Source organism: Phanerochaete carnosa, assembly GCF_000300595.1.
Source record: "Phanerochaete carnosa HHB-10118-sp unplaced genomic scaffold PHACAscaffold_12, whole genome shotgun sequence".
NCBI classification, from domain to species: Eukaryota; Fungi; Basidiomycota; class Agaricomycetes; order Polyporales; family Phanerochaetaceae; genus Phanerochaete; species Phanerochaete carnosa.
This window is the reverse complement of record NW_006767639.1, coordinates 389,849-413,864: the sequence shown is the minus strand read 5'-3', so window position 1 is coordinate 413,864 and position 24,016 is coordinate 389,849. Positions and strand designations below refer to the sequence as shown.

Sequence of the window (24,016 nt, the reverse complement as noted above, 5' to 3'; positions counted from 1 at the left end):
TCAACAGGACGCGTCTGGAGTACGCGTCCTGTTCGGCGTTCGCCACTCTCGATTCTCGAAGTCTAGTGAAAGCCAGACGTTTTAACCCAACAAGCCAATGGAAAAAGGTTTTGAGGCGTTAGCATATATAGACACGATAGACATGGATACAATTTGCGAGGTATACATCCTTAGACTACATACACTCTCAGTGATCATCAGATTTTAGCACAAGGAGCAGGACAGTAGTCTCAACACAAAAAAGAACAAGAAGAAGCAAAGAAGAGCTGGAAAATGCAGAAACTACTTGCTAGTGACCGGACCAGGATACGGCAGAGGAGCGTCCGGTGCGACCTCCCGCAGCTCCCTCTGGCTCACAGAGATGAAAGGCACAAACGTCTCCGGGATATTCACGACGCGTTGTGCGACATGGTCCCAGTACTCCGGGTGTACTGTTTGAATGTGATGGAAGATGCTGAACTTCCAGTGCACGGCACCCTCGACAACCGCGTCATAAGAGTCGAGGCAGAAGGCGCATGCAACCGGGACATTTGTCGAGCAATTCTTGGACGTGTATCTTTTCACCTGGTCGTGCGATGACATGCAAGCTCTCTTGCAAGAGAAGATGAGCATGACGTCCTGGGCGTCGGGCGGTGCTTGGAGAGCCTCGTCTGGTAGAATGAGTTTGCACGTCCCGCTGCGTCCGCAGAATCCACAAGCAGAGGCAGGATTAACCTATCAGTGTACATCGAGTATTGTGATTATATGCGCCGCAAAACGGACGTGGGAACTCACCTCTGTCCTCAGCTTCTCGTTCACTCCCAAGAGAGCCCGCAGGATGTGCCGACCGACATGGTAGCGAGCCTCGGTCGGCTCGATGTCGGCGCCACATTGATAGCAAGGCTGTGGTGCGTCTTTCGGATGCAGCCTTTGCGTCCCCACGTCCTCATCTTCGTCGTTGTCATCGGCAACGTCGCGCAAGCTTCCGGTTTTGGGGGGAGTAAAGGGAGCCAGCTTAGCGGTTTCTGCTCCTGCTCGTACCAGCTTATTGATTCTTGCCCTGGCCGCCTTCTGACAGCGAACGCTCCGGTGGTGGCTTGCAAGCTTCGTGGAAGCGTCCTCCTTCGGAAATACGTGCAGGATGTACCCGCATCGTTCGCATTTGAGTGGTTGAGAGATGCGATGTGGTTTCCTACGGGCAGTCGAGGGGGTCACAACACCAGAGCCGACGCCACCCCCATTGTCCTCGGGAGCCGAAGCAATCGAAGGTGTCTGGGGTGGCGGAGAGATGGAGTACGACATTGGCCGACTTCTTAGGGTGCCCAGGTTTCGAGCGGAATTTCTGGCGTGGTTGATATCGTATGAGTTATGCGGATTGGAAGAGGAAGTAGAGTGCGGGGAGGTCGAGATTGGACTGATGGGCACCATCTTATAGCACCAGAAAGGTAGATGCGTAACTTCCGCGATAGGAGAGGTTTTACCAGATAATCATTTCTCCAGACGTCGCTTCACTGCTCTCATTGTTCTTCGACCTGGCATCTCGAGGAAGAACAATGGACCCGAAAGGCTCGAGATCCGCTGCGGCAGTACTGGTGTCCCGACTGCAGATCGTCATGCATCACTTTGTAACATGCTTTACCGTATTTGAACCTGGTGATGCGGGACACATTGCGATATCAGTGTAGATTTTGTCGGAGCCCGTGGAGGGAGAGTGGGGAATGGGTTCCGGGTGTACCCGGCTCCTTCGGAGGCGCTAAATTCAGACTTTGTGGCGCGGATGCTTCCGGGCGGCCGAGGCCCTGCTGAAGCAGACCGGCGTTGTCTTCAAGAGTGAAAATTTCAGGGCTGACAGTGCAGCATATGGTAGTATGATACAACACAATGATACAAACATGTTTGGATGTCATTATCATTGGGGATCATTCGGTCGATGAGCACAGGACCGAGACGTGGCAGTCACCGGGAGGAAGAGGAAAGGATGACTGGTACGGGTGACTATAAGACTGGAGTAGCTGATACATGCAGTTGGATGCAACAATGTGGGAGTCACCGTGGGGATACTATGCAGTTGATGCAGGGGAAGCGAGAATATGGTGTGTATGGATAAGTACAGTGTAGAGATGAATATGCGCGACATGAAGCAGAAACAATTGCTAAGTTCAAAACCCAGTGAAGAAACGTATCGGGGGTTGAACCCGGTGGGTGATGCTTGGAAAAAAATAGAGCAACCCGACCGCAAAGCCGAGAGTGTGTTGAGACAAGAAAAAATGGTCAGTAGAGTAGAGACATATCCAGATGAGGGGATCAATGAGCGTTTCCATTGGCATGACCATTTGCATGCCCGTTCACGTGCCCGGTGGCGTATCCGTTGGTGTGTCCGTTGAGGACAGGTGATTTGCCGTGCTTGGCAATGAAGTCGGCGCCGGCCTTGATGAAAGGCTCGAAGATGGCGCTCGGCTGCTTGAAGTCGTTGTGTACGACGTTGACGAGGAAATACGTGTCCATGATCTTCGTGATCAGCTGGCGTGGGGGCGAATCGGGCTCATAGTACTTAGCCCACTGTCGGCCGAGCTCATAAGCTTCATCCTAGACGCCGGCCGTCAGCCATGTGCACTTGTAAGCAATTGCGAGGAGCTTACCTTCCATGCCATGAAGCTGATAGCTTCCACGATGGTCGGCTGGATGATCTCCTTACCAGGGAAGACACCCCAGGTAACAGCGTTGGGGCCGTCGGAGTGGCTGTTCGTCCGCAGGTCGCCGCGCCTGTTAATGACATAGTACGTGATCATATGATCGCGCTCAATGTGAGGGATGAGACACTCTAGAAGCTCCGGCGAGACGAAGAATTCGAGGTACGCCTGACATGTCGTTAGCTTCACCGTTTTAATTTGAATACTGATAAGGTACTAACCTTCTGGTAAACATAGCCGTTAGAGGGGCCCCAACCGTGAACCTTGTCATCGCTCCGCACGCCATCTACGGCGGGCTGCGAGTTGATCGTCATGAAACCCAGCTCGTTCAGTTTAGCGAGCTGTCCGGAGATGACCGACGTTTCAGGAGACGGCGACGAATCCGACCACGGGAGCGCAGGGAGCTTTCCCAAACAAAATTTCGCAAACAGATTCGAAATGTCCTCGATGGTGGCGGGATGGTCCCAGAGTTTGAGCGCCTCTTCCCTCTGCTCAGCTGGTCAGCCACGCGGCACAAGGCGGCAAACTTGAGCGCACTTACCGACTGCTTGATCCAGATGCCGTAGCCGTCGAGCTCGCCGTACGCGGGAGAACGCGAGTCTCCAAACCGGCCGTTGGGGTATTCGTCCCAGTTCTCGGTGCGGGAAAGGTACGACTTGGTACGGTTCGCCCAAAAGATGGGGCGGATTGTCTCAGTGCGGCGGTTGGGGGTGAGCGACTGTCGCCAGGGCAGAGGCTTAACGACTTCGACGCGGGGTACGAGCTTGAGCTCTTCGAGCAGCATGCGAGTTCCCTTCTCGAGGTTCATCGTGTAGAAGTGCAGACCACGAACGCCGAGGGGCTCAGCGAGGATGCGACGGCACATATCTGCAACAAGTTTGATGCCGATCTCACGGACCTTCTCGTCATTGTTCTTGAAAGGCTCGAGCTGGTCCCTTACGAGTTGTGGGATAGTCGTCCCGGAAAGGGTAGTCGATTTAATGAAGCCGTTCCATGTTTGTATGGGTGCGATGCCGGGGACGATGGGAATTGTTATACCCGCCGCACGCACCTGTTTCACCCACTCGATGAATATCTCGACGTCATAGAACATCTGCGTGAAGATGAAGTCGGCACCGGCGTCAACCTTCTCCTTTAGCCACTGAATCTCCTGGTCGCGTTCCTCGGGCGGCAACGTCACATGCTGGGGGAAGCCTGCAACAGCAATGTCGAAATAATCGCCGTATTCTTTACGAATGTGCTGGACGAGATCGATGCCGTGAACGAATCCACCTTCTACAGCTTCCCACTCGTCCTTGCCCATTGGCGGGTCCCCACGCAATGCCAAGATGTTCCTGCAGCCGTGGGACTTGGCTTCCTGCAGGGGCAAAGTAAGTAGAACGGACTGTGTGCAAGTGGAGTATGGCACGTACGCGAAGCGCAACGTCGATCTTCTCCGTCGGCATGTTGGTGCAAGTGAGATGCATGCATGTCTCCGTGCCTATCAAACCCTGGCATGTCTTCACCAATTCGGAAGTCAAGTCTGAAGTACGACCGCCGGCATTCCTGCGGATGCCCATTGAGCTATACTGAGCAGCCAAGACGGAAGGCCGTCCTTACCATGTGATGTCTACAAATTCGGGACCCAACGCACGCATGCGCTCGATACGGTCCAAGAGGTTTTGCAGACCCTAACAATTCAGTATAAGCAGGTAGGGTGGCATCAGAGTCCATGTACGCACCTGAGCAGTACGTGGTGGGAAGTACTCAAAGGACCACCACACACGCCCCTCCTTCTCAGCTTGCTGAATCTTTTTGGAGATTTTCATGACGATTAGAGAGTCGTAAAGGATGTTCCAGCCGGGGTATTAATTACAAAGTCGTCTAATTTTAAAGTCGAGACACGGAGAGGCTGGGGAAGAAGGAATGGGGGAGGGGAAGGAGTCAATCGAGCGTCATGCGGGAAAGTGGTCTTATTTACCCATAAGCGCCTGTAAACGAGGGCTCTGCGCTTGCCGTCTTGCTTGCCGTCATCTGCCTCGTTGTCTCCAGACATGTCTTTTACCTCTACCAAGCCTCTGGCTTGCCTGAATGGCCCCTTTTCTCTGGTACCGAACATCCCGAGAACTTGGAACTGCGAGGCTCTCGGTGCGTCTCGTCTCTGGCGTTCCCCAACTCTCGGAGTCCGAGTCCGAGTCGCAGCGCCGAAGTCTCCCATCATACGAAGCGACCGGCCAGCCGCGCGGCAGGCAGCTAGTGACATAGGCTAGATGACGCTTTATGAAGCCTAAAGCTTTATTTGCAAAGATAGGAGCTCTAATGCTCATGGGGAAAGGCGGACTCATGTCAAGCGACAGGAATGGTCTGGCGGGTACATCAAGGCCTCATGTCCTGGCAATGGTCTGAAAGGTAACTTCAATGTTTTCATGTACGTAATAGACACTGCGGTATGTGCACGAAAGGGACAGTCTATGTGTAATGTTACATCCCGATATCAAACGTCTACGAGAGCTGTGAAAAGAGAAATGCACAACCAATGTCCTAAATGGAGGGGTCTGAAAGCGACGCGTCGCACCTCCTGACGACCTCATCCTCGCACCGCCGGTACATAGGGACCAAGCTGTGGTAGAGATCAACGTTTTTAGGGTTCGGCTCCGCGACGAGCTTGAGGCGCTCTTCCCCCTCCTCATCCTCGTCGCCGTCCATCGCCTGGAGCTCCTCAAACGTGCCGCGCCCGCCGTTCTGCTCGCGCCACCATGCAAAGCGCGCGAGGTGCGCGCCGCCCTCGGCTGCGCCCTGCTGGCCCGCGATGAACACGCGCATGCCGAAGGCGTCCGCTGCGAGCTGCCGGATGACCGGGTTCGCGGACGAACCGCCGCAGACGACGAGCCGCTGCAGCGGCGGAGCGTGCTCTGGCAGGATGGCCTCGATGCGTGAGCGGATCGAGAGGAACTGTGACTCGAGGATCGCACGGGGATGCACGCTCGAGTTCGCGGATGCCTCTTCGACAGGTCGGCCATCCTTATCGAAGAGGAAAGTGCCTTCGACGTTCGGAGGGATAATCTCCGGAAGCGGGAAGTAGTATCCGAGGAGGCCGTCGTTGCCCGCCGGTGTCGCTTCAACGAGCTCGTTGAACTTTTGCCAGTTGCCCTGCGCGTACTTGTCGCGAACCTGCTCGCGGGCGAGCGCGCCGTTCTTGTAGCAGAGCATGGCGATGTGGGCATCCAGGGTCGTAGGATGGGAGAGGAGATGTGAAGAGGTGAAGCGCTTCGGTGGTTCGGTAGTTGGCGGGATGCTGAGAAGCAGAGTCGTAGAAGTGCCGAGAGAAAGAATGGCATCTCCCGGAGAAGAAAGGGCTACCACGGTGGCAGGGTTGTCGCCTGTGAACGGGGCAATGTGGCACTGCGGGCTGAAGCCGTACCGCTCTACCCAGTAGCTGCTGATGTTGCCTAGAACAGTGCCACCGGGAACAGGCTCGGGACCAATTTTCTGGCGGAGCTCGAGACCACCACAGAACTCGAGCAGTTTGTCTTCCCACTTGCAAGTGAGAACGTTCATAAGGTTCATCCCGCTGGCATCCGAAACTTCGATCGGAGCAATCGATCCGATGAAAAGCGAAGGCATGAATGAAGATACGAGAGAGATACGCGCAGTAGCAGCATAGCTTGCAGGATAGAGGCGGCGGAGCTAGAGTGGACACGCATCAATATCGGTTTAGAGGAAGAAGATAGGAGAGACACGCACTCGACGAATCTGGTTTCCTGTGAATCGCTCATAGGCGCGGCTGCCGGTGATGTCTGCCAAAACCTGCGGACCGCCTACAAACTCCTCAAGCTCGCGACAGTCACGAGTGGTAGACGAGTCTTGCCAGATAGGAGAGCGTTGGAAGGTGAATGCAGTGGGAGACAGCTGCTCAGCCAGACCCTTGGACGGGTTTAAACCTGAGAGAAGATTTTCGGCGTCGTTTGACCAGTACACGGAGCCGTGTTGCTAAAAATGCATTTGACGTCAGATGAGACACAGGATCGGTTACGAGCGCGACAGAGCTGCGCACCTGACCGTCGCCTGAGATGGCCATGATGCGGCCAAGGTCGACACCCGCGGTTTTCATTTTGTTGACGATGAGATCCATGGCTTCAAGCCACATCTTAACAGGCGACGTGACTTCGCCTTCGTCGGGTCCTTTGATGGCACCGTTCGTAGTGCCATACTGAGGGAGTTCCTTGTCAAAGTTGACAGCAGATTCGTGTGCGACCTGTGCGTCCTCTGTGATGAGGACCGCCTTGAGGCCTTGAGTAGAAAGGTCGAGACCCAAGAAGAGGGGCGCGTCGGCCATGTCGACGAGAGCGATGTAGGAGATGTTTAGGAGGGTGGAGGGTGAGAGCAAGAGGCTCCGTGTGCGATACGACGAAATTTATAGGAGCTGGGACCAATGAGAACTCGTGCTGTAAGTACCGACCGAGCGTAAGTAGATTGCCTCGGTCTCGATCGATCTGCGGAGCGTTCTGGCTCCGGGAGTGTGGGGAATTTTCGGGGAATGCCCTGGGGAAGCCTGGGGAAGCGTTATTAAACGTTGAGCCTTGGAGCGGACGAATCAAAGAGCAGGGCTCGTCTATTGAGCCTGTGCGACGATTCGTCTGTCGGTCTCCCATGTTCCGCAGGCGCCTTTCGGCACATCGGAGTAACGGCCCGCCGACACCGCGAGCTCGACCTCGCGTCGCGCTGGTCCAGGCGTGCTGGAAATGCACGGGAAGAGACCAGGTCACAAAAATCTTTTCACCAGAGCCGACTTGGCTGGGGGCGCCGTAGGCTGCTGTCGCTGACATACGGGCTTCCTGCATCGCACGGCGCGCATAGGCTCGGAACATACGCGCAAACCGTTGTCAGACGCTCCCGTGTCAACGCTGGGCGACTGTGAGAACGCCGAGGGCTCTGGATCATGCGACGGCCAGGGAGGCGACACAACGAGCAACCAGGAAATTCAGTTACTGTCATCTCTACAACGAAGAAGAGACTTAATGCTGGTTACACCTTCCTGGAACACTACAACCACGTAAAAGAACCTTCGTAAATGCGACGAACAATGCGCGACACCCAGCCCATTGGGGGAGTGAGTACTTGACAGGTGTCGAGGCTTTAGTGACTAGAGCAGACTGACCTGTCTTAAAACGCAGAGATGCTGTACTTGCGTGTGGCAATAGCTCTGGACCTCTGTGGACAGCCTGAACGATCTGAACTGTTGTCGGTCTTGCAGAACACGCCGCATAACGTTAGGAACTTGTCGATAACATGTTCTACAAGTGATGGTAGCTCCCTACATTCTTCAACGTTTCTATGCGCAGCTGGATCGCGTAGAAAGTGCACAACTTGCGTTTAGGGAAGAGATTGTTTGAGACAAAGTAGTACTTGCATGATCATGAAAACGTCGCGAGCTTCACGAATGAGGCGTCTAAAGTTAGGCACAGTATTCTTGTCGCAAAGCGCCCTAGTCCTAGGACAGCTTTCGCTCGCTCGACTCTCGAGCTGACGACCACCACGTCCTGCGCTTCCTTCGGCAGTCCTTGTCCTGTATTCAACCCAGATAATCGTCCCGTACACTCCTTACTGAACTACGTCTCACTCTTCTGGGCATCGTGGTCCTGGTTGGGGCTGTGCTCAATTAACTTATTAGCGACCCTTCGCCAGCTTGGCCCCTCACTCTACTTCATCAACCTTCTGGCCAACCTCCGCTTCCACAAGCAGCCATCGAGAACAGGTGTGGCGCGTGACAACGTACTTTAGCGGGTGAGTCTCAAGTTCATTTACACCCCCGCGTGCTGTGTCTGGTTGGAGTGAGACATGGAGCAACTTTCAGGCATCACAGAGAGCCAGGAAAGAGGATACACCTACTGCTCAGGTGGATAACTCTGTTGGAACTAGCGTCCGTAAACACCGACTGGCCAGAAGTCTCGGCATAACGTCTTCTCCACCCTCCAGCCGATCGGGCTTTCCTCTTTTTACAATCTTCAAAGATGCATGTTGCTCATCAATGAGACCGGTCTTAATCCAGGAAACATCCTTGACGTTGACCGTCGAATATTAAACGTACACAACCCGACTCCTTGTAATCCAGGTCAGTTTCCAGGCTCTCGGCGACGTCACAGCCCAGTTGGTCTCTAGAGGTGGGAAAGGATGGGCTGTCGATCTCCGCTCGCCTTCTCGGGCGTATCAAGAGGATCAAGGTAGATGGGAGAGTTGTCGGAAATCTTGCAGAGCGCACTCTCCGAGAATGATGGTGGAGGCGCGGATCAGCGCAAGCACTCGGTGTCTAGAGCACCGCCGCTGCGCCCTCTGCTACTTTATCCCAACATTCTTTCTCTTATACTTCTATCTCGTGAACTCTCATGACTGACGTGGACCTGCCCACAGAAGTCAGCGAAGCTCCGATGTCCGCAAACCGCCTGAGTCCAACGCTCAACCCGCCCTCGTCTAGCTCTCTATCCCACAACGCCAAGTCGCCATCCCAATCCCATTCACCGAATCCGTCGTCGTCATCACCCGCCAGCAAGCCTAGGCTTGTTCCTACGAACAGCGTCACCCTTCAAGATGGTACGACCGTCCGCGTCCGTATCGAGGCGACACTTGCAGTCGAAGATGTCGTTCGCCAACTGTGTATCAGCGTCAAGATTAAGGACCCACCTAACATGTATGCGCTGCGAGATGAGAATGAGGAGTTGGTGACAAACGAGAACTTGAAGAAAAAGATCAAGCAGAAGACCAACTTGAAGTGAGTGAGTTCGCAATCCAAGTCGCTGCCCACCTGTGGCATGGACAATTTCCGTCTGACACCATGACATAGGCTTGTCAGCTCGCCTGCTGTTGAAGCTGCGGAAATTATTACCAAGCTCCAGGCAAGAGATAGATTGGGTATCACACTCACCTCACTGCGAAAGATCATCCGTGTAAGTTTCATACTGCCGTAGCGAAGGGGCAGCGAACTTGAACGTTTTCAGGAAGAGCAATTTGCGGAAGAGTTTCTGAACAAGGATGGTCTTCACGAGCTCATTGGCATTATCAACACCAATCAGGGAAACATCCTTGCGGTGCGTTGCGGTAGCCCTTACAGCAGTGAAAGGGACTGAAAATGCGCCTCTTAGTATGCTTTGACGGCCATGCAGAACTTGATGGAGCTCGACCACGGCTGGTCCGAACTCACCGACGATTTCATCTTCCGCGTTGTTCAAATTCTCTCATCGCCCAATTCCCTCATCAACGTCTGCCGACCTGCGACAGCAATCCTCAAGAAGCTCGTCGAGGCAGACCCAATGACTGCTCCAGGCCCGCAACTAGCTAGCTCGAGCAGGTCGCCGCCATTCCAGCCGCCGGGGTCGGTTTACAAGTTCGGGTTCGAGGTCGTGTACGAGCAGATGAGGAAGGAACAGAGGTTGCTGGAGACGGTTGTCAGTCGATTGGGGAGTGCAGATACGACTATGGCGCTATACAGGTGCGCTAAATGCTATTTTACTACTGACGCTCTATAACTCATGACATCGTGCGAAGTATGATGTTGATCAACTCATTGCTGGCCCACGCAGGCGATGCACGGTGGGAAGAGTTCGTTGGAGAGATCGAGCGGCTGAATGTCCGCAAAGCCGTAATTGTGTGTGCTTCTCCCTCCTTACGGAAATAGTTCCGATCTAATGGAGGAGACTAATGAACACAGCGACTAATGTCATCACATACCATCGAAGACTTGACGTCGTGCATCTTGGATTTCCAAGCCAACATGGTGCGCGTGACCTACCGCAAGAAGATCACTGTCGTAGAACCAGAATTCGAGCCGGGCCACTTTGAGTCCCTCGCGTACATCTGGACCAGCAGCCAAGTACACGAAGAGCCTGCTGGCGAGGGCGGGACGCTCAAGTGGCGGAAGCTTGGGTTCGACAGTGAAGACCTTTCACAGGAGTTTAAGGAAGTCGGCGTGCTTGGTTTGGACTGCTTTGTGAGTATACATACCTACAACGATGCAAGGACCAAGATGGGAACAAAGCATGCTGATATATGCCGTACCAGAAGCATTGCATCACACAAGACCCTGATTTCTTTGCAAAGGTACGATCTTCTTGTGCGTAGCCCTGTACCAGCTCGGCTCCGCTGAGCATTCGTTTTTAGGTTATTCAAGAGCAGCTCAGTCGGCCTCCTGAGAGGCGATGTCCTATCGCGAAGGCGTCGAACGAGGTGGTCGATCTGCTATCTGAGCACTGGGCCATCTTTGGACCTGGATGTAAGTTCGCCAGGCATCTCACTTGCGACCTTATATCTGAAGCGTTGTCACCTGCAAAGATTCAACGTCGACGACCTTCCAGCCATTCTTCCTAAACTTTTACAAGGTTCATGATCTTGCGACCCACTTCTTTCTCCGTATGTGGAACGAAAGCGCCGCTACCCACGGTGATTTCTCCCGCGTTGCTGCGCTTGTGCGTAGCCAGTGAGTATATGTGCCTGGGCTGTAGCCTTGTGTGAGAGGACTAACTGTTGCCGAACAGAGTGAAGGTAGCGCTGCGAACAGAAAACGTACGGGCGTGGCACGAGGTTGAGTCCGACTTCAACGAGTGCGAATATCAGGCGGTGCGAGACCGGCAGATGCGCGAGCTCGAGCTCGAGGATGATGTGATGAGCAAGGTGCCAATACGGTAGGTGTTCCATACAGTCATTGCTGGTATGTCGCGCTGACTTCTTCCAGAAACATGCGTGCGAAACTCTACAAAGAATCCTTCGAGTTCGTTCGTCGACAACGGATACACTGCCTGATGCAGGGTGCATGGTTCATGAATGCAATGCCACTGGCCTCCAACACCCCCCGTGATACGATTCGGAAACCCTCTTGTCCTTGGAAATTCATGCGACTAGTATGATCCGGCTCTCTTTCGTTGTCTGCACCATCTGACACGGGTATGGCGACAGGATCCCAACATGAAGTACATACACTTCGTGGACAGCCAAGTCAAATTCGTTCTCCGGAATGGTATCGAGGACTTGCCAGATCGGATCGACGTATCATTGATCAGCGAGGTAACGACCAACACATGTGCTCCGTTCCCGCAAGCCGTGCTGCGCGGCGGAGATCCTGTGGACTTCACCGCCGGGTATCACACCGCGGCGTCGCCTCTATCCTTCTCCCTGTTGACGTCGAGCGGGTCCTCGTTAGCCGACTTAATCGCCCCGGATCAATCGCGCTGGGCGGACTGGGTTGATGGCATGAACATGCTCAGGCGAGATGGTGGACACGTGGCATCAAACGAGACGCAGACATTTGTGCAGGCCTTGACAGAGATTGGACTGAAGATAAGACTGTTGAGTGGGTGTTATCTTTTTATCGCGTGCTTGTTCGGCAGACTGACGTACTTGCGCGCACCAGATTTGTCCGGAGACAAGGCCGAGATACCGAGCGGCATACATGCAGGACATCCGCCGACGAATAGTGATTTCTTCTTCTCCGAGCTGTATGATTCCCAAGGATGATACCCCGGTGTGCTATGTATACATACCCTTCTGGTTCTCATAATGCTAGATGCAGGCAGAGATGCTGGTATTCCTTTCCCTCCGAGCACCGTGTATAACGGTCGGCGGCGGCTTTGTGATCATGAGCTGGCGAAACAAGTGCTTGTAGCACCATTTTTCTGTTCATTAACAGTGCTAACGAGACTATGCTGTACTACAGGTTTGCCTAGTCGAAGGACCGGAGTCAAGACAGTTATCGGGCTACAGACTTTCGCCGACCTGCTGCTTCGTTCCGAAAGGGAAATCGACCTAGGGGTGGACACAGGCACGTCGCGACTTTGCTTCCGCCTTGGCCCGATCTGAGGCAATCAGGCAGGGAATTTGTGACTCTGACACGGACAGTTTGTAATGCACGTCTGGTCCTGTTCAATCCAGGACAGCGGAGGGTGCGATGCCCGCGCTTCACAGCTTCTTGAGCATGCGCTACCTTCCACAAATCTTCCCACCGTAGGGTCGAAGCAGGTGCTTTTTGAAAGATAGAGCCTTCTGTCGATCTTGGCGGACGATTACCTCGAAGCCACGAAGACCTCTGAGGCATCCTGAGTGCTGTGCCTGCCATCGCGCCTAACTCAACTGCTGCAAATTAAGTTGATAGACTATCCCCTGCCTTTCCGACGATTACGGGGCTTTCAAACCTACTGTCCGTTCTCCTCATTTCGCCGCCTCGTTCGGTGAGCATGCATTGTCGCCTTGTCGCATGATTGACATTGATTTTGACATAGTTTGAAGGGAGACGGGTATATACACCCTGGTCTTTTTTCGGCGTCGTCGATCCTTCACAAGCTTGGCTGATGGGAAACTCCCTCGCGTGGCTGGGCAACGCGGGCACCACAAGGCGCAAAATTCTGATCTGGCCTAAACTGGCAGCCTTTTCAGAAAATTTGGGCGACTGTGGTATGTGGTGCAGGACACACAGGCGTTGCGTGCTCTGACAGGTTGTCTATCACGCAGATTTCTCCAAGCACGAGATAACAGCCTCTTGCACAGGCCGAAAGCCTGGAGAAACGCTATAAAAGCGAGATGAGATGGACGGTGAAGAGCCATCAGCAAACCCAGCTGAACCAGGGACTCCTCTGTGAACCGCACTTCCAGCACAATGACCGGTCACCCACCTTCCGCCACCGGTGCTGTCTTTTCCTCCTCCAAGCTCCCTGACGGTGAGAAGGAGAAGACGCAGGTCACTGTCAACATGGTCGAGGGCACCGAGAGCAGCGAGAGCTCCTGTGCACCCTCCGTTCACGACGCGGAGAAGGCAGAGGGCTCCATTCTGGACGACGAGAAGGCGTTGGCCAGCTATATTGTTCCCGCTCTCGAGAAGGGAAGGAAGAATGCCCTGCTCAAGAAGCCAAGCCTTTGGATCAGGTTTAGGGTCTGGTATAATCCTTATCGCATGGTGCGTCGCATGGAGTCCCTCGCTCCTCCGAACACGGCCAATGTGAATCATGGCAATTATAGATGTTCACGACCTCGTTTGCTCTCAACATGATTGCCATTGTGGTTGCGTGCACTCATTACTGGGGCTATGCCGAAAATCATGCCGCCGCTCTCGCCCTTGGTAACCTTACTGCCGCAGTCGCTTGCCGCAATGAGTTTTTCCTTCGTTATTTCATCTATTGGCCTCTCGTCTGGTCTTCTGCGAAGGTATGCAACTTTTATGCAGCTGGTGAAGCCGCCTCGCTGACGTCTCCCTCAGTGGACTCCACTCTGGTGGCGTAATTTCCTCACGGCTTTCATTCAGCACATCGGCGGTATTCACTCCGGCACTGCCGCGGCGGGTGTTGCCTGGTTCATGTTCCTGGTCATCCGCACCTTCCAGCATCATGTTGCTAAACACACTCCCGCGGTGGTTCTGGCCTGGGGTATCATTACGCTGGTCGTGGTCTGGGTCACAATGGTCGCTGCGGCTCCCTGGATCCGTGCCCACCACCACAAGTGAGTATTCATCGTGGAGATTGTATATGTCACTCGCTCACACGATGTCCTACACAGCTTCTTCGAGCGCCACCACCGCTTCGCCGGCTGGTTTTCGGTAGTTTTCGTCTGGATCTTCGTCTGTCTTGCCGATAGCTACAACACCACAACAGGCGCCTTCCACAGCAACGGCAACCACCTGGCCAGCACGCAAGAATTCTGGTATGCGCTCTTCATAACCATCCTGTGAGTACCATGTTACATCGCCGCTAGACCCATCGCTGAGTCCTATCTGTCGGCGTCCAGCATCGCTATTCCCTGGCTCACCGTGCGCAAGGTTCCAGTAGAGATCACGACTCCCTCGCCTCGTGTCGCCATCATCAAGTTCAAGAAGGGTATCCAACAAGGTCTGCTCGGTCGTGTTAGCCGCAGCCCAATCATGGAGTACCACGGCTTTGGTATCATCTCCGAGGGCGTCGAGAGCAATACACACTACATCGTTGCCGGTGTTCAGGGCGACTGGACCCGCGGTCTCGTCTCTGACCCACCGAAGTACCTCTACACTCGCGAGATGAAGGTGCAAAATACCCTCTTCTTGCCATCGGTCCACGACTGACACACTCTAACAGTTCGCCGGCCTGCCCTACCTGTGCCACCTCTATCGACGCGGCATCGTCATCTGCACAGGCTCTGGTATCGGCGCCGTGTGTTCCACTGCGGTGCAGCTCGACAACTGGTTCTTGATTTGGATCGGTTCGGATATGGAGAAGACCTTTGGCCCGATTCTCTTCGACATGATCCACCGCACGATCCCCAAGGAGCGCTACATCCTCTTTGACACCAAGAAGGAAGGCCGCCGCCCAGACACGATGAAGATGCTCAAGGATGTCTATGTCGCCTTCAAGGCTGAGGGTGAGTTTCTCGATTCTCCGGCCAAATGGTGACAGTACTGATAGCTGTTTCGTAGTCGTTATCATTACTTCTAACCCTCAAGGCAACGAGGAGCTCATGCAGGGTTGTAAGGAGAACGGTATGCACTCCTTCGGCCCTCTTTGGGATTCATAAACGGCTCGATGTCGGCGACAATATACGGTTTCGATAGCTACATGACCTTATGTCTTCAAAGAAGGGTTGGGCAGCTAGAGCTCTCTCCCCGATGTACATCTCATTTCCCTAGACTAGTACTCCTCATGTATGTACGCTCTACACTATATTATATGCTCACTTGTACACATACATTAATTTTTCGCGCGAGAACTAAACGCCATGCGCGGCAGTCACTGTTAGCAGCGACATCCTGTTGACATCTGAAGACTATCTCTAAGCTCGCTAACGATGGACGCGCGGCGGTTGTCCAGCGGAGGGTCACGCCTTTGTCGATGTTACACCTGGCCGCTCAAAGGGTACAAAACGGTTCTCGGACGAAATGAGCAGCTACCAGCGAGCTTTGCGGAGCCCGACTCGCTTATCTTTGCTTGTCGTTGTGTCGAAAAAGATTCAATGGCGATGTATGAGAGCTGGGCTTTACTGTGGGAAATTAACCCATGGTCTCACCTTAGCTCGAGCGCTCACTAGCAGCGCCCCGAACATCTGCTGATTCGGAAGGAACAAACCGCTCGGTGTCCTTTTGCAAAACCAAACAAACGGCATATATAACGGTAAATAAAGGTTATATTCGACTGTGGTATGCTCCAAATCCATGTAGCTGAGAAGATAAACAGGAAAAAGAGTCTCATGAGCTGAAAGAAAGAAAAATAAAAAGTAAGGGCCTAGCCGGGGATCGAACCCGGGACCTCCTCCATGAGAGTCACGTGACTGTGAGACCACAACCACCCTAAGAAGGAATCATACCACTAGACCACCAGGCCTTGTCTGTCTTCTCAAGGCATACTATATGAGTTACTGCGGCCTTATTGCGAGCCAGCGCGATCCACCGCCATACTGACTCGGATCTTTCTAGACCTTAATCTAACGTCATTTTGTGCAGCTACATCGTGGGCGAGGTATTCAGGCCATCGGAACAGACAGATTGCGTTAGTCCCTGTGAAAGCTGACATCTTGGATGCATACCAAGTGTACGCTGCTTTACGAACCCCTTAGATGGCCGGAAAGCCCCAGGTATGTAGAGATGCCGTACCTAGACTGTTCCTATTGAATGTAGGCTTCCTTCTCATCCTGTCTCTGACCGAGTCTACGCACTGCCGGCAGCTGAAGCGCAAAACGTCGCCACGACTGAGAAGACTGGATGCTTCCTTGCCGGTACGCCTTCTCATGGTGTCATCACGCACCCCAGCCGCCTTCTCCTCGATCGAGCACACGGGCTCTTGACTGCGACAGCCCGTTCTATCTCCGGCTACCAGGCTCCCTCGCCGGACCGTGCTTCCCCGTCGTCCTTGATAAAAGCAGGTTGCCGCGCTGCTGGAAATATCGGGCGTCTAGGTCGCAAAAAAAGCGTGTGTGTGCTCTCGCCCGTGCATCGACGATCGACCCACACTCGCCACCGCTGGCATCGGGCGCATCCGATCCGCGCGGGCTGCGCCAGCCCGGCCCAGCCAGCCGCGTCCGTCGCCATCGGGACATCGGTCAGCTACAAGGGCGCGTTTTATCCTCGTCACGACGCCCAAGTGCACGCTCGGGGCACGGGTCGCCGTGTGCTGGCCACAGCGCACATAACAACATATGGGGCAGCGCAACTTCCGTGTGCCGTGGCAGCAGCCGATCCCGAACATGCTGCAAAATTTTTTCAAACTTCAGGTGTCCTGTCACAGAAAAAAAACGCTTGGAAGACGGCGACCGAACAGCGGCGGCCTCGGCGTGTCACTCTCATTGTGGCGCATGTTGATGCAGTGCCGTGGGCCTCGAGTGAGGAGATCCAAGCGGACGGAGATTGCGCCCAGTTCGCGTGTTTGTGTAGTCCCGACTTGGCCTGTCAAACATCAATGTTTCGATTGTAGGCTCTGTATGCACGCTTCAATTGCGCCTGAAAGTTTAAAGCGACGACGGCGCAGCGTCGTCCCGGCATTCGTGCCCATGCAGCACAGCATGGCAAGTGCCGAGCAGAGCCCGGCGTGCGCGTCATACCCGGTAAGTGAAACTTGCAATACGTACAGTGTTATTGTTAGCAAGCATCTTAAATCAGCAAAGCGACCTAATCTGAGTCACTGACTGGCGTGACCGGAGTGCCCGAGGGTGCAGCAGTCCTGAGGCCTGCACAAGCGCGCGGCTTCAACCAGCGTCGCTGGAGTGGCAGTCAGCGGCAACTGCGAAACTTCGGTCGCCTCGGCACACTCGCCTGTCCGTTCTTTTTTTGGCTCAATGACACGGCCGTCCGTCCGGCGCTCTTCGAGACATGCCCGAGAGATCTAAGACAAGCCGTTGCGGATGAACTTCGGCGACATCCGCGCCACAAAGTCCATCCCTAGCGCCCATGCAGGGCTACCAGGAGCACTGACTGCAGGGACAGTCAAAGCTCACAGATGCTTTCGTACCAGCTGCACGCTGGTCTCCAGCGGTAAAGGGTTCCGGGACGTCTGCACACAAAAGGCTGTGTCGCGCGTCACAAGAAAAAAACTGGCGCGCCTGGGTGTACACTTCATGCACAGGGTATAGTTCTTCCGAGCGACAGAGTGTCGCAGACGCAGGCGTGGCCGGGACCTCCCCCACGTGCGCCTGCGCACGCTTTGAATCATTCGGTCCTGCGCGCCGTGATGACTGTCGTCCGCGGAGATCGAGACATGCGCGTGTTTCTCGAGGTCTGAGAGGGAACAGGCGGTCTCTCCCGCAACGCCATAAAACTACCGGGCGCCTGGGAGCTTGTCCTGGTCCCCGTTGCCATAAACATGACGCTTGTCCTCATGCCGGTTTTTACGGGGCCTGTCGTCGCATTACCTGCCCAAAGGAGATGCAGGACCTCCACGGAGCGCAGCAACCGGCCCAGCCGACGATGCGTTGCTCTCTCGTACCACCCTCGCGTCTTCTGACGTCTACGGAAGCTTCTCTCGTTCCGGCATCGCCGTAGCCAAGAAACACAGATGTCGAGGTGGTTATCTATGTCAAGGTAGCTATCTGTGCCGGAGCAGACAAGACACCAATGATAACACGGCGGCATTCACAGGGTAGAAGAGCATCGTCGGATGTCTCTCCTCGGCCGAAGGTTTCCAGAACTTTAACCACGAAGAGACAACCCACTCCGCTTCCGAGCGGTGCCCGATGCTAGGCCAGGCCAGTCCGCGGAGACGGCGCGCACGGGAAGGGGGAGGGGGGGGGGGGGCGACGGACGGCTGTTACAGATGAGCATACAGCCCTGGCGAAACCGCGCCAGGCGGGTTGGCCATCTTTCCACGAAAAGACTCAGCAGCAGTCTCCGTCGCGCTGCGCCCTGTCCGTCGACGTGCCCCCGCCCAGCGCAAACCACGCTAGCAGCTGCACGCGCGCTCCGACCGCGGAAGCCTAAAAAAAACAAGCTTCTGCATGTGACCCGTCGAGGCGAGGCCAGGACTCACCCGCCGCGCGCGCTGGTGCTTGGTGGGGAGAAGGGGGGGGGGGGGCAGTGAGGGCTTGGGGCCCGCCCGCCCGCGCCTCGAAGCAGGAAATTGTTTGGCCCCTGCTTTGCGTTCTTGCGCCGGACCCTTTGTGCCCTTTTGGTCCTCCGCTTCCACCAGTCCCGATGCGCGCGCCCGTGCCTTGGGGCCCTGCTGCCAGTGGGCAACCCACTTATCGCCTTATCGTGTGTGTGCGCAAGGCCCGCCCGTGCGTGCGTGCATGCACGTGCAGACTATCGACATAACGGCGTCGGGCGTCCGTCCGCCCGAGGACGAGAGATTACGTCTCTGGTCGTGCGGCGGGGACCTTTGACCCCCCACCCCTCCACAGGCCAGGTACGTCTCTCTCTCGCTCTGGCTGGCTGGGCCTCGTCCTGTCGCGATCGACGGCGGCGCGGCGAGAGAGAACCGGAGGAAATCGCAGGCTGATCATCGTCCCAGGCACCATCCGTGCAATGCATGGAGATCGCGTCTCCGCTTCCGCGGACCTCGTGCAGCTCTATCGGTCCCGAAAGGGAGGGGGGAGGCGCAACATGATCGACGACGCTTGGCGGGCTTGGTGTGTGACGAACTGGCGACGGCTGCGGCGGCGGCGGCGGCGGGAGCGCGCGCAGAAAAGAGGGTGGTGATGACGGCGGTTTCCCCGATTGGGGCGCGCCGCGCGGGATCGCCGACGGGCGCAAAATCGTGGCGCGGCGGGTCAGGTGGTGGGCCCTTTCGTCCAGGCCGCCAGTGGTGGTGGTGGTGGTGGTGGGGGGCGTGCTGACGCGCCGTTGGCCGCGACGCACGCTTTTTCCGTGCGCGCTGTCGCCGTCGTGCCTCGCCGCGATCGTACCGTCCTGTCAGACGTCACCGGCTGCCCGCTGGCACAGCCGAACAGCGGCCAAGGGCGGCGGCAGGGGCGGCATTGCACCACCCCGCCCGAGGCTTAGGGAGACTGCGGCGGTACGCACGCACACGAAGCTGTTTCAGCTGTCAACGCACGTCTTCCTGGCAGAAACGGCGGGTCAGCAGGCGCATGCAGCGGACAGGACGTTCAAGAACAGAAACGAACGGCGTATGCCTGCCGATGCGGTTTTTTTTTTTTTCCTGTGCGTGGCGCGTGCATGGGTTTTTGTATTGCTCCACGGGAGGCGACGCCAGCCAAGGCACACAGCACGTCGATCGGCTGGGCAGGGGAGGTGCAGGCTCGCGTCGCGTCGCGCCTGAAAGGCCAACGGACGTCGGCAAGAGAAGAAGCGGGACGCGGGACACGCCTGCCATGTCGAGCCTAGCGCGAAAATCGCAACGTGCGTGGGGAGGCATCATCGGGATCGGTGTCTGCCTGTAATCGCCCTCAGGGACACGGGCCCCACCCCCTCAGCTTCGCGCTTCGAGGGCGATCTGGATCCGCCAGTCTGGCCTGCGTGCGCGCGAGGCGGGGGCGGGCGCATCACTGCGCGTCTAGGCTTGTGTCACGAGACTGCGCGTTGACTTGTACCACGCCCGTTGTCGTTATGAGACTCGACATTATAATATGTACCCCCGAGTGCCGTCATCGCGGCCTTCGAGCCGTTCTGCCCCCGATGCCTGTCGTCATGATCGTCCTCTCCCGGTGAGACGCTTTTCTGTATGTGCACTGCTCGGGCCCACCGCTCCGCGTGTGGCCCTCCGCTTCCAAGTCCGCCGCAGAGAGCCCCCTCGCTTAGAGGCATGTCGCGTCGCGTGTTTGCACAGCCTTCTCGCAGGCTTCGCCGAACCGTCCCGAAGGGCCGACTGTGCGACCGACCGTGTGAGTGCACCCGAGGACAAGGGCATCGCGAGGCAGAAGAAAAAACATACGACGGAACATACATACCCCACGAAAGGCGTGCGCTGCCAGCCAAGACGCCGATGCTCCCGTGCCGACGGTGCGAGGGCACGAGAGCTTGTTGGACAGGAGACGGGGGGCGCGATCGGAGGCAGTTGGGCGGGTTTGATGACAGGCAGCAGCCGGTACGCGCGCGAAAGAAGGTTCCCAGACAGACGACAGCTGGCAGAGCACGCTCGAGCACACACAATTGTCTTTTTCGAGCACACGAGGTGCCGTTCTCCCACCGTCTTCGCGACGTTCTGCGCGGCCGGGATGCCGCGACGCGCTGCGGTCATCGAGCTGCCTGTGGCTGTGTCTGTCGACAGCATCTGCTGCTCGCCTTGGGAGGGAGGGGCAGCGAATGTGTACATGCGTGGCTTCTGTTCCAGAACGCGCGCGCAGGCGTGGGAGAACATGGCAGAGAGGGTGGCTGGGCAGCTGAATTCGAAGCACAGCCACGATCGAAGCCGCTGGGCAGAGATAGAAGCAGCACAGAAGGATGGAAGCCGCGGGAGACGCGCACGAAGAGGCAAGATGCGCGATCAGGTGGCGCCCTCTGGGGAAAAAAGGGTCCAAGCCTCTTCGCCCGAAGGCGTGGGCAGCGAGATCCCGAGGCAAGTGAGTCCCCACCGGCCATGTTCGTCCGGCCTGCCTCGCTCATGCGTGCCTCTCGTTTCGCACATCACTCCTGTGCAGCCCCCAGAAAGCTTGCTCGAACGAACCTTGCATTGACATTCCGCCCGTCGGCCGACGCGAGCGACCACACAAGCCCGTCATCAAACGCGGCAAGCACAATACATCCATCTCGAGCCTCTGCCGTGCAGGAATGAAACCTTGTCATATTCTCAGCGAGAGGCTGCCGCGCCCGCCCCGACGGCACCTTCAAGGTTTCTTCCACGTACAACAGCAGCAGCATGCGCGACGTCGCCTTGCACCACGAACGCGCCAGCTCTCGCCCCCCGCAGCTGCGCTCCAGGCTCGCGCCACGCCCGTCACGCGACCAGCCTCCCTCCGAGACGCTGTCTCCTTCGGCTGTCCCTTGCACACCCGCGAGCGAGGACCCTGCCCCAGCGCCACAGGGCCGCACACGGGATCCCACTGCGTCGGTGGGCCATCAGCTATGGACAAATGAAAAAAAAAAAAAAAAAAGAGGCAAAGACAAAGACAAAGACAGAACAAACTCGGAAACGAGAGCTTGGCACGGACCCCGTCCCCGTCCTAGGCTGTCCCTGCCTTTCATTTTGCGGGAGGACGAACAGGTGCGCGTGCTCTGGTTGGACGGAGCGAGGCTGATGCGGCTGCGCTGGCACGTTCGTCTGCGGGTGTCGTGACAGCTCGCAGGGAGGCGCACAGCTGGGCCCACTCGTTCTGGGCCACAGCCAATTGTGTGTGTCTCGCCAAGGAACCCGACGCCGCAGGATGGACGCACGCACGCACGCACGCACGCACGCACGCACGCGTCCGCATATACCCAGCTATCCTCCGATCGCACATCCGCCTCCGACGTGTCGCTCGCATGACGGCGGTGGCAGCAGCAGCTCGCTTCCACCATCGCTGTCGCGCGATGCCGCCCCGAAAACAAATATGTCGTACGCCCCCTGGCGTGCTCCCAGGGCAACCGCGATAATTTGTATTTTGTCTGTTATTGCGCAGTGCGCGCGCGCGCCACAGGACGCACGGTTGCGAAGTGCACGTCCGCACACAACGCAACGCAACGCACCCACTCACTTGTCTCGTGACGCGCCAGACACGCCGGGAGACACACACACACGCACGCGTGACAGAGTCGCTCAATATATTTTCTATCAAAACCGCGTCGTGGCCCGCGGGAGCGTCATCTGTGCGGTTTCGTGATGACGCGAGGCTCCTGCGGCGTTGCCGAGATGGCGGTGTGTGCGCGTGATGTGAGCGTCCTAGGAAAAAAAAGCATCGCATTCAGGGACCCTGGTCGTGAATGTCTGCAGTTGTGCAGAACGATGGTTGGCACATGCTGGCGGGCCCGTCCACAGGCGGGTTCGCAGGTCTCCCCGCCATTCGCAACACGCCGCACCCTACCATGTCTGATCCCTCTGCCCGCTGCCACCGCCCGCCCACAACGCACCAACGCACCAACGCGCCCCGCGCACAGAGCCTGCCCAGAACCGGCGGCGAGTGGTCGGCATCAAACGTGGTGCATCAACGGACCCCGGTGTGGCACCGCACGCGCCGCAACAAACGCGACAACCCGCAGATCATGTGTGTTCGCCCCTTTCCACTGGAGCTGCCGAGGAGTCGACAGATCCATTCCCCTCTTGGTGTTGTCGCAGGACGTGCGTCCGCGCAGCGACTCGCGCGACGGCACTGCCCCCGCCTCCCTCCGCGCCCCTGGCGACGCCGGCGCCTCGTGCGCCCCGTTGCTGTGCTGCCTCGGTACCGACAGACTGCGTACGCGTACGAGCTTCGCGGGCTGGTGCGTGCGGCGCGTGGTCCGGCTCTTTGCGGGCACGTGCAGGGCGGACACGACGGGCTGCACGGGCTGCAACGCGTCCTGCATGTCGACGTCTCGCCAGAAAAAGAAAGAGAGAGATAAAACTCAAATCGCAAAATCAAGTGAAAAGGACGACGAAGATGAAAATATTAAGGAAAGAACACACCCCACATTCGGTTCCGGACACGTCTCGCACCGTCTCGCAATCCTGAGAGTCAACCCTCCCCCCGCTCCGCGCACACATGCCCGCGACGGCATCCCGCCGCCGAGACGGGAGGACGCCCCGCTCGGGGGGACGACACCTGCCGCATCCGGACGCATGCCTGCATCAGCGCCGCGCCACGCGCGCCCCGCGCAACCAAATTGCTAATTCGTGCTGACAGGCGCATCGATCTGCGCTGGACCCGAACAAGTTGTGCGAAAAAAAAAAACGAAAGGAGGAGAGAAGAAGAAGGGAGAAGGGAGAAGAGAGAAGTGGGACCCGGATCTGCGAGAGAGGGCGGGGCGCGGACCACGAGGCTACCGACCGGCCGCCGCTGCCGCCGCCGCCAGGCCACGCGGCTTGCTGCTGCTGCTGCTGCTGCGGTTGGGTTTTTCGGCGATGACGTGCACGGCGCGTGCCCGTCACTGCTGCTCCCGTTGTGCGTGCGGTTGCCGTCGTTGAATTGCCGGCGGGCGACGGGCGCGGGGAGCGAGAGGGGGGGGGGTCTGGAACGCGGGGAAGCGGGCGCGTCAGGCGGCCTGCCAAGTTTCGCCTGTCGCGCCTCTGATAGCTTGGAGATGACCACTTGGGTTGCTTCCCGCTTGACAGCTTGTCCCCTCATGCGCTGATGCGCGTCGGTCGCAGTTCGTGCCTCCGCGCGAGGCCACAGTTCTGCCAGGCCGCAATTTGATGGTCGTCCTGAGGTACGTTTGCATGTGTGCCTGGTGGAAATGCGAGAGGAGTGACGATGGGCAGGCGGGGTGGACGGCGGGCGACGAGGCGCAGCATGGCGTGCAATCTATCACGGGTCTCACAGTAATGAAGCTATATTGCGTATCTGCTGAGGGATCCATACCAGGGCGGCGGCGTCGGGCG

At 56.8% G+C, this 24,016-nt stretch overlaps 6 protein-coding genes and 1 non-coding gene across 7 annotated transcripts; 3 read left to right on the top strand and 4 right to left on the bottom strand.

The window, feature by feature from the left end:
- Positions 1-282: 282 nt before the first annotated feature.
- Positions 283-1,281, bottom strand: PHACADRAFT_200891 (uncharacterized protein; the record flags this gene model as incomplete). The annotated part of the gene is made up of 2 exons (XM_007401175.1): positions 283-714; positions 775-1,281. The coding sequence occupies 2 exons, from the start codon at positions 1,279-1,281 to the stop codon at positions 283-285; spliced, it is 939 nt and encodes a 312-aa protein (XP_007401237.1).
- A 612-nt stretch (positions 1,282-1,893) lies between these two features.
- Positions 1,894-4,566, bottom strand: PHACADRAFT_264540 (uncharacterized protein). The gene is made up of 7 exons (XM_007401174.1): positions 4,391-4,566; positions 4,269-4,339; positions 4,082-4,214; positions 3,211-4,026; positions 2,891-3,157; positions 2,619-2,837; positions 1,894-2,565 (listed from the first exon to the last, which is right to left on the bottom strand). Exons 1-7 carry the CDS (start codon positions 4,475-4,477, stop codon positions 2,284-2,286), a joined length of 1,875 nt encoding a protein of 624 aa, XP_007401236.1. The 5' UTR covers positions 4,478-4,566; the 3' UTR covers positions 1,894-2,283.
- A 410-nt stretch (positions 4,567-4,976) lies between these two features.
- Positions 4,977-7,020, bottom strand: PHACADRAFT_264538 (uncharacterized protein). The gene is made up of 3 exons (XM_007401173.1): positions 6,703-7,020; positions 6,393-6,638; positions 4,977-6,335 (listed from the first exon to the last, which is right to left on the bottom strand). Exons 1-3 carry the CDS (start codon positions 6,982-6,984, stop codon positions 5,190-5,192), a joined length of 1,674 nt encoding a protein of 557 aa, XP_007401235.1. The 5' UTR covers positions 6,985-7,020; the 3' UTR covers positions 4,977-5,189.
- A 1,273-nt stretch (positions 7,021-8,293) lies between these two features.
- On the top strand, positions 8,294-12,197 carry PHACADRAFT_264535 (uncharacterized protein). Its single transcript, XM_007401172.1, has 14 exons — positions 8,294-8,432; positions 8,698-9,414; positions 9,487-9,589; positions 9,641-9,730; positions 9,785-10,131; positions 10,188-10,287; positions 10,351-10,629; positions 10,701-10,739; positions 10,800-10,911; positions 10,971-11,115; positions 11,174-11,320; positions 11,371-11,536; positions 11,592-11,985; positions 12,046-12,197. Exons 2-14 carry the CDS (start codon positions 9,032-9,034, stop codon positions 12,147-12,149), a joined length of 2,409 nt encoding a protein of 802 aa, XP_007401234.1. The 5' UTR covers positions 8,294-8,432; positions 8,698-9,031; the 3' UTR covers positions 12,150-12,197.
- A 1,180-nt stretch (positions 12,198-13,377) lies between these two features.
- On the top strand, positions 13,378-15,164 carry PHACADRAFT_105487 (uncharacterized protein; the record flags this gene model as incomplete). Its single annotated transcript, XM_007401171.1, has 7 exons — positions 13,378-13,581; positions 13,644-13,829; positions 13,882-14,120; positions 14,178-14,345; positions 14,406-14,676; positions 14,729-15,011; positions 15,067-15,164. The coding sequence occupies 7 exons, from the start codon at positions 13,378-13,380 to the stop codon at positions 15,162-15,164; spliced, it is 1,449 nt and encodes a 482-aa protein (XP_007401233.1).
- A 700-nt stretch (positions 15,165-15,864) lies between these two features.
- On the bottom strand, positions 15,865-15,967 carry PHACADRAFT_t146. Its single transcript has one exon. It is a non-coding gene; the product is annotated as a tRNA-Pro (tRNA).
- A 232-nt stretch (positions 15,968-16,199) lies between these two features.
- On the top strand, positions 16,200-17,256 carry PHACADRAFT_32888 (uncharacterized protein; the record flags this gene model as incomplete). Its single annotated transcript, XM_007401040.1, has 4 exons — positions 16,200-16,217; positions 16,241-17,003; positions 17,094-17,183; positions 17,210-17,256. 4 exons carry the CDS (start codon positions 16,200-16,202, stop codon positions 17,254-17,256), a joined length of 918 nt encoding a protein of 305 aa, XP_007401102.1.
- Between the last annotated feature and the right edge of the window lie 6,760 nt (positions 17,257-24,016).